Source organism: Rhamphochromis sp. 'chilingali' (genome assembly GCF_963969265.1).
Source record: "Rhamphochromis sp. 'chilingali' genome assembly, chromosome: 5".
NCBI lineage: Eukaryota > Metazoa > Chordata > Actinopteri > Cichliformes > Cichlidae > Rhamphochromis > Rhamphochromis sp. 'chilingali'.
Genome location: NC_137932.1, coordinates 36,643,326 through 36,652,012, shown reverse-complemented (window position 1 = coordinate 36,652,012; position 8,687 = coordinate 36,643,326). Strand labels below are relative to the sequence as shown.

General features: G+C 38.3%; 1 protein-coding gene across 2 annotated transcripts; it reads left to right on the top strand.

Annotated features, from left to right (window-relative positions):
• Positions 1-1,292: 1,292 nt before the first annotated feature.
• On the top strand, positions 1,293-5,509 carry LOC308397021 (interferon-induced protein 44-like). 2 transcript variants are annotated; one of them, XM_080882744.1, is made up of 8 exons: positions 1,293-1,388; positions 1,981-2,472; positions 3,194-3,242; positions 3,333-3,528; positions 3,612-3,764; positions 3,865-4,036; positions 4,382-4,482; positions 4,571-5,509. In XM_080882744.1, the coding sequence occupies exons 2-8, from the start codon at positions 2,001-2,003 to the stop codon at positions 4,763-4,765; spliced, it is 1,338 nt and encodes a 445-aa protein (XP_080738870.1). In that variant the 5' UTR covers positions 1,293-1,388; positions 1,981-2,000; the 3' UTR covers positions 4,766-5,509. The 2 variants fall into 2 exon arrangements, with proteins under 2 accessions (XP_080738870.1, XP_080738871.1); XM_080882745.1 differs by having other exon boundaries at positions 1,299-1,388; positions 1,986-2,472.
• Positions 5,510-8,687: the final 3,178 nt, after the last annotated feature.

Below are 8,687 nucleotides of genomic sequence, written 5' to 3'. Positions count from 1 at the left end.
AAAAATAAAGAGACTTTTCCATTTGATTACATTTTGTATGATGGATTATGTAGAAAAAGTAGAATTGGGCTGAAAGATCTATCGCTTTATCACCTCTTCAGGTTGTAAATCGGGTTTTTAAAAAGTAACTAAGTAATTAATTACTGTTGAAAATAAGTAATCAGTAAAGTAACGGGATTACTCTTTTGGGGAGGTAATCAGTAATTAGTTACTGATTACTTTTTTCAAGTAACTTGACCAACACTGACTATAATGTGATATGATTAAATATGTGATCAATACATGAAAAAAGAAATCTGCCACCACAGTGTTTATTGCTCAAAAAACAGAACACACAAGCAAAGCCAATAATGCCTAATCTGCACTTTATTTATTCATCATCTTTCTTAATAGCAGGTAAATGCTCCTTTTCACTGTTTACACTGTTTCCTGGCAGAGAATAAACATTTGGCCCTGGATCAGGTTAAGCTGCTTCTTAGTAGTGTTGACTATAAGTTTTGGCCTACAATTTTCTCGTAATAAGAAAAAAGTCAACATTCACATATCGATAATCACTTATGTTTCAGTGTTAACATTTAAAAAATGGGTTTGTTTTAAAACTTTTGTTTGTGTGATTTTAACATTTCTGTGAAAGCTTTAACAACAACAAAACGCTGCACATAGCTAAAGTAAGTAATCTTGTTTCTTAATGAAATTGATAAAATATAATTCTGAATGCAACACAAATGTGATTCAGAAATATGTTATCAAAGGTTTTGACATTCATTCAGTGCTTTAAGTTTTTTCTTTCACAGCATAAAAGTGAAATTTGCGTGTTTCAGTCATCCTCACCCTGCACAGACGGCCTTCCTCGTGTTACACAGCATTACCCAGTGCACCGTTCTCTCTTCCATCTCCATTACTGCTTTGAATAAAGTCATCACAAAGGTTAACTTGGAGCTGGAGCAATTTGGGCTTCTCCGCTCTTATAGTTTTCTTATTGTTGATTTTTACTCTTTGGGGAGAATTCTTGTTGAATTAATTAATAATGATCAAATGCTCTAACACTCACCTCCTTCTGAGCAAGTCGCTGTTTAATCAATCTAATTATGTTAATGTGGTTTACTTCACTCTATCACTCTATCTTCATACTATCACTAGTATGAAGAACAATGACCCCTCATAAAACATAAGCAAAAGTATACATTATTTATGATGTGTGCCACCTAGGTTTGTTTTATATGTGTTTTAAACTGAAAAGCCAGCGGACACAGTGTTTTATTTTGAAATCCAGCGTGTTCCAGTCTGAGACTTTCGGTTTCGTTTCTGCCGGCCTGAAACTGCTTGTCACATCTGAACAACGCATTTGTGATTTCTTCTCTTTTTTCCTCAGCTCTCTATAACAGGAGGTAAAACTGAAATTATTAAAGAGATGCATATTGATAAGATTTTGATTCTGATTAGATTATGAATGCCATGTGATGTAGTTCATTGATAGTTAATTAATGAACAATAGTGTAATGATTGTTCGCTGATTTATTTATTTAAGTAACATGTATGAAAATATTCTAAAAGTACCTGCAACCAGTAAAAATGGGGTAAATGACTGATGAACAAGTAGGAGAACTATTTGGCACAGTTTATAAGCTGGGTGTGGTCTACCGCGAAATACAAAGTCATGCTTCATATCATGCTGTGGTACTGTGCATCTTACTCTTATTCGAGGATATTTAGTATTTTAAAGAAACAGAGAGACAAAATATGAAGGACATAACAAAGCGATCTGTAGTAAACTAAATCAGGCTTTCCTGTCACCAAGTTTTCAGCAAGAAATGCATAAGAAAGAATAACATGAATAATTCTAATCCAAATGACTTGGAAATTCTAATCATGCTGTAGTGTTGCTTTAAGTTTGTGTGGTTTAAAACAATGTAGTTTTGACCATTTGTGTCTGTTTTGGTTCAATGAGCTCCACAAATTCATTCACTGTCCTTTACTCAGTTCAGAAGTCCAAGTCCAAAATGAACCCCAGACTAACACAAAGCCAGCAGAGAACAATCTGCGCTCAGCTGGGGAGAGTCAAACTACAGCTGCTGTACAAGGCCAGCATCCACGGCTTCACCGGTGCAGCATTTCACCAAAGATGTAACAACCGCTCTCCCACTGTGTCTGTGGGCTACAACAACTCTGGTTTTGTGTTTGGAGGCTACACCAAACAACCTTTTAGTCAGTCTGGACAGTACGTGAATGATGATCAGGCTTTTCTTTTCACATTTAATGCTAAAAAGCTCATCAAATATCCAGTTAATAATTTTGCATGTGCAGTGAGAATGATAGCTAACTCTGGGCCTTATTTTGGAGAAGATTTGGTTCTTGTCAATGCAAGCCAAGCAGTAACGCACAGCAATCCAGGAAATTATTACAACTTCCCCGCTGCTCAAATGCATGGCAATGATCTCAACCTGACTGAGTGTGAAGTCTACCAAGTGGAGGGTAAGTGTAACATAAGGCATCATGTAATCATTTAGCTGTTGCAGATAAGTGTTGATAAATTTGATATATCACAGTACAAATACTACAATATGCCAACACCCAAGCATGATTACTAACAGACCTGCCAAATAATGAAATCTCTTAATTTAAAGATGTCTGAAAAAATGAAGTAAGCTAAAAGATCTCAAAAAGCAAAACATCACAAAACAATAAAGAAACTTGAGAAACAAAGTCAGTGACATCTAAAGTTGGGGACTAGAGTGAACCACGGTGAAAGACATTATCCACAAATAAATAAATAAATAAATATGCACATTTAAAATTGACAGCTTGATGAGCCACAAGACGTTTGGGAAACTATTTTGTCAACTGGCAATACAAAAAGTGAACTTTTTTGAAGGTTTGAGTCCCGTTACAACTGACATAAAACTAGCATGAATAAGCATGAATAATCACATTTTCATTTAGTTGTTGCAGACAAGCAGTGATACATTTTAGGTGTGACAGTCTATAGATAAATATAATAAAATGACTCGCAAATCTTGACTACGTGAGTGTGAAGTTTATTGTGATTTATTGTACATCAATTTATATATGATTTACTAAAAAGCAAGCTAAGATTCAACCTGATGACATTAGATTTAGCACATTAACTGTGCTACAAAGTGCACCTAAAACACCTACAATCTGATATTTATCATTTATTTTTTCTCTTTAACAGGAACAACTGAACTTGAGAGACCATGGAGGACTGTAATCTGGGAATCTGGGTCGGTTTGATAGAACCACCATTCTGGCATATCTGCAAAATTCACAGTCAATATGACTTCTAATGTTCTTTATTTCCTTGTTTTGTACAGGAAGAGGACGGAGCTGATTGAGTACATTAAAAGCTACAAACCCACAGTCAGCTCTGTGACCCAGCCTCGGGTTTTGCTCATTGGACCAGTCGGAGCTGGAAAGTCCAGCTTCTTTAACTCTGTCAACTCTGTATTCAGAGGCCACGTCACCAGCCAGGCCATCTCTGGCTCCTCCTCCACCAGCCTCACCACACAGGTCTGTGTCTGCTGTCTGATGATTTCCACTTATTGTGACTGATTTCAGTGGTCTGTCACTCATTCTCATTGTACTGTAAACAGTTTCGCTCCTACTCTGTGAAAGCTGGACGTGAAGGGAAACCTCTGCCAATAATCTTGTGTGATACCATGGGACTGGAGGAGACCAAAGGGGCGGGGCTTGACATAGACGATCTGAGCAGCATCCTCAAAGGTCACCTGCCAGACCGTTATCAGGTGCTATATTATATCAGCGGGACACTGAATGTATGAAACACTGATTTGTCAGCAGTCGACTCAAACTGTGTCTCTGTTTCTCCTCAACTGTGTCATTTAGTTCAACCCTTCAGCTCCTCTGCATCCTGAGGCCCACAGCTATCGCACATCTCCTGGACTCAAGGACAAGATCCACTGTGTAGCCTATGTTATTGATGCTTCCAAGGTCTCCATCATGCCCACAGGGTTGGAGGAGAAGCTGGATGCTATCCGCAGAAAGGTCAACTTAATCGGTCAGTAAAACTGAGTCCCTCTTCAGTTTCATTGTATTCTTTTTTCTGAACAAGTTTATGTGGAATGTACAATCCATGCCATGTAAACAAAATCAAAAGAAAATGCAGTGATGTGTAAATCAAAGTTCGTGAAATTATATATTTTTTAAAAGGTATACCAAAAAATACAATAACATAACTGGAGGCAGATCAGTTTTGCATCCAGACTGTTTCATGTGATCAAAGTTTTCAACTTCAGCTCATTTGATCTTCAATGAGTCCAGATGTGTTCCTAAAATTCTTACAGTCCAATACATAAACATCTCTGGCAGTCTGGAAGTGATCTTCCTGCTCCTTTGTTTCCAGGTATTCCTCAGCTGGTCCTTCTCACTAAAGTAGATGAAGCCTGTCCACAGGTGAAAGAGGATGTGAGAAATGTATATAGGAGTGGCTACATCAAGGATGTGGTGAGTTTGTACTTTTTTCTTCTCTTTTTTAGTGAGTAAAAAATTAGATGAGGGTACTAATACTTTTTTCCTGTGTTCTTTCATACAGATGCAGGAGGCCGGCTCTCGGCTCGGGGTGCCGTTGTCCTGTATCATTCCAGTGAAGAACTACAGCGAGGAGCTGGAGTTGGACATGAATTGTGACATCTTGTTGCTCAGCGCCATCATCCAGATGTTTCGCTTTGTTGATAATTACTTTGATGATCTCAGTGACCGAATGAGTAACATACAAACCAAAGACTAGGAAAAGACTGAGGAGCCGGCATAAGCAAGTGATGAAATATCCCTAAAAATACTTCATGTACCTGCAGGTGACCCTGCAGAGTGATGGTTACCAGTGTTGACAGAGGTTTGATATTGTGAATATTGTGAGATACCTTGGCGGGGATATCCAGAGTCTTACTTCAGAAATTTAGTGCACTGATTATTAAGTTTAATTTTATCTAGCAGTAGAAAAATTTGGCATTGAGGATACACCAAGACATTTTTATTTAATTTTATATATTTTATCATAAATGAATAGGTCTGGCAAACTAAAATATGTTCATCATAAGAGTTTTTTTATGTTGCACAAACATTTAAATTTTATTTATAAATGTATTCAGTAACTTAATGTATTTTGCTTATTTTTTTTCTTTATTAAATGTGGCTAAAACTGTGGCTACTCGCCAATAGTGTGATGTTTTCCCATCAAGTCCTTTCATGAACTGTTTCCCTACATCAAGCTTTGCAGTATTTATCAGTTTCTTCTTTTTTCCCTGGAACTTGTTTTCAGATGTTTTCATGTCTAATCATGATGTTGACATTATTTACATTCACCTGTGTTTCAGCTTTGTCAGTGATGGTCCTTACTGAGCAGAGTGAATGCAGTGAAGCTTTTAGTAAAGTAAAAATGCAATCTGTGCTGAAAATGTTTATGTCAGTATAACTACTTCAAATGAGTCATCTAAGTCAGTGTTCTGTAGTAATAGCACAAATAAAATGCAAATGTAACAACACTACTGTTATGATTTATACATTTCCTTTTGTTAAAGTTGAACGTGTGTGTACAGGAATGTGCAAAGTTTTGTGAAAAGCATCAGTACTCGCTGCATTGAATCATATCTGTTATTAATCTCTTTCTCTCTTCCACAGCACGTCTTTTATCCTGTCTTCCTTCTCTCACCCCAACCGGTCGCAACAGATGGCCGCCCCTCCCTGAGCCTGGTTCTGCTGGTGGCTTCTTCCTGCTAGAAGGGAGTTTTTCCTTCCCACAATGCTTCCTCATAGGGGTCATATGATTGGTGGATTTTTCTCTGTATGTATTATTGTAGGGTCTACCTTAAAATATAAAGCGCCTTGATGCGACTGTTGCTGTGATTTGTCACTGGCACTAGAATTGAATTGCCACTAAAGATAAAGATAAACCATTTTGAACAATCAAAGCTGTCAGATGATGCCTCAAAGTTTTAAAAAGAAAAATACGTAAGAATGTTGAGTCTCAGTGTGGAAAAGTTCTCCTTGCAGCAACAGATAAATCGCCAGTCCTTTACCTGTTGCAGAAAGGATCTTCGACTTCTTTTCTGAAGTTGTTTTTATCATGTGACCCAAGGGGAGGGCAGACCAGACAGAAAGCAGCAAAAAAAAAAAAAAAAAACAACTATTAAATTATATCTGAAAAATCCAGAGCTGTGAGGAGACTAATCATGCCTAACTAAACACTACATAGCCATCTAATAAGAGCCCAATCCTAATATGTCCTCCCAATTCCTCACAAACACTATCAAGTGCCATTAATAACTTGGCGCCAAGCTACCTCAATGAGCTTCTCAGGTTACACACTCCTGTCAGAGCACTTAGATCTGCTACCCAAATTCTTCTGGAGCAACCTCGTTCTCGGCTGAAGTCTCGCTGTGACCTCGCGTTTGCTGTAGCTGCCCCGGAACAACCTTCCTGTTGCTATCCGGGCGTCTGACTCTATGCCACTGTTTAAATCACGGCTTAAGACTTATTTGTTTAATCTTGCCTTTCCACCTAGTTAACACTTGGTGTGCGCTGGTACATTTTTTATGCTTGTGAACTACTTTTATATCTTATGATTGTCAAGGTTTTTATAATTGATACGTGCCAGGTCCTTTTTCTTTTCCTTCCCATCTCCCTTTTCCTATTTTATTTTTGTCAAGCACCTTGGTATACCCTTGGTTTTTTAGTGTGCTTTATAAATAAAGTTTATTATTATTATTATTATTACCCCAATTAAAATTTCTTAGCATCCATTTCTTAGCTGCGAGACCCTTTGTTACAGGTACAAGTCATTCTTTAAGTTGGGGGAGACTGTAGGTAGGAAGTGACACACTTTCAAAATAAATGCATGCAACCAAAAAAGTGCAACAAAACTACACAATAAAACACACATAATAAAATATTAAAATAATGCTATCACACAGATACTGAGGGTTCACAGTACTGCAGCTGATGTGTCTGCAGTGGGAAATTTTCAAGTTACGTGGTGTTATCACCACCGCCTCCTGGGTGAGGTGTTCCAGGCATGTCCCACCGGGAGGAGGCCCCGGGGCAGACCCAGGACACGCTGGAGAGATTATATCTCTCGGCTGGCCTGAGAACGCCTTGGTATTCCCCCGGATAAGCTGGAGGAGGTGGCTGGGGAGAGGGAGGTCTGGGCCTCTTTGCTTAGGCTGCTGCCCCCGCGACCCGGCCCCGGACAAAGCGGATGAGGATGGATGGATGGATGGGTGGTGTTATCATCCAAACAGACCAAATTTCTGTATTTTTTTTTTACGTGTGACCAACTTCTCATGAAACTACTGATACTGCCATCACCTTTAGCTATACCTTGTGTTTAGTACTATATAAAGGGTGAAGGCGCACACAAGTTTGGGGGGGGGGGGTTACCTCTGTAGCAAGTAAGAACCAGTCTAGTCAAGTTCTGGCAGAAGTAAACTGCTTTCGTGTGGTGCCTGTAGTGGTACCCATGGTTTTGTTTGGTTGGCTGTTTATTACTGATGAAAAGATAAAGTACAGTTAATGTACTTAGATAGCAGTTGTCAGATTTGACTTTGGTAAATGGCCTCTATTTGTAGTATACTTACTTAGTCCCTAAGGACCCCAAAGCACTTTACACTACATTCAGTCATTCACACACTGGTGATAGCAAGCTACATTGTAGCCACAGCTGCTCTGGGACACACTGACAGAGGTGAGACTGCCAGACACAGGCACCACCAGTAGGTGGGGTGAAGTGTCTTGCCCAAGGATACAACAAGTGAGACTGAGCCGGGGCTTGAACCGGCAACCTTCCGATTACAAGACGAACTGCCAACTCTTGAGCCATGATCGCCCCAGGTGATAGTTGTTTTAAAATTAAAATGTGTCACAAAGCATCCTCTTCATTTCTTCATTGCATAAAGTGTGTAATTGTGAAACTTAATGTGTTAATGTGCCAGAAAATTGAAACCAAAATGCATTTGTTTTGGCATGTTTTAGCCAATTCCAAGAGAAAAATATCTGAAGTGAAAAAAAAGTTAGGGAACAAAAGAGAATTAAAGCAAGCTACTTTTCTTTCAAGTTCTGGGCATCTGACTCCGTATGCTCAATTGATTAATACTACAGGAGTATTTCAGATCATGGAAAATGAATAAATCCATGTGTGGGAGAGCTATTCTATGCACTGAAGAGGCTTGATGATAGATAGGGGGCCAGTTAGAAGTTAACTGAGATCGAATGTATTTAAAGTAACTTAAAAAGGCTACATGTTATGATTCACCAAGTTCTGGTGAAGGAATGCAGGAGAAAATAAAGTGAGCTAATTATAATCAAGACCTGTTTAAAATGCTTTTCAGGCTACATATTTAACATGTCCTTTAAGCTTTAAGTTTATTGTTTATGTTTGTTTTTAATAGAATACACAGATTCATTCAGAAAACCTGCTTACAGCTGTTTTCACGACTGAATAAATTATTGCACTCTTTTTTGAGAAATTGAATAAAGACAACATGAAGGGTAAGTTTACTATAAGAAGGGCAGTAATCTGATTACTTTTTTCAAGTAACTTGACCAACACTGGTGCTGATGAATCTCTTTCTCTCTTAAATCTATTGGTGTTCTTTGAATTTTAATACTTTTGCCTGATTTCAAAATCTACAAATATCCCAGCTGTAAAATTCAAT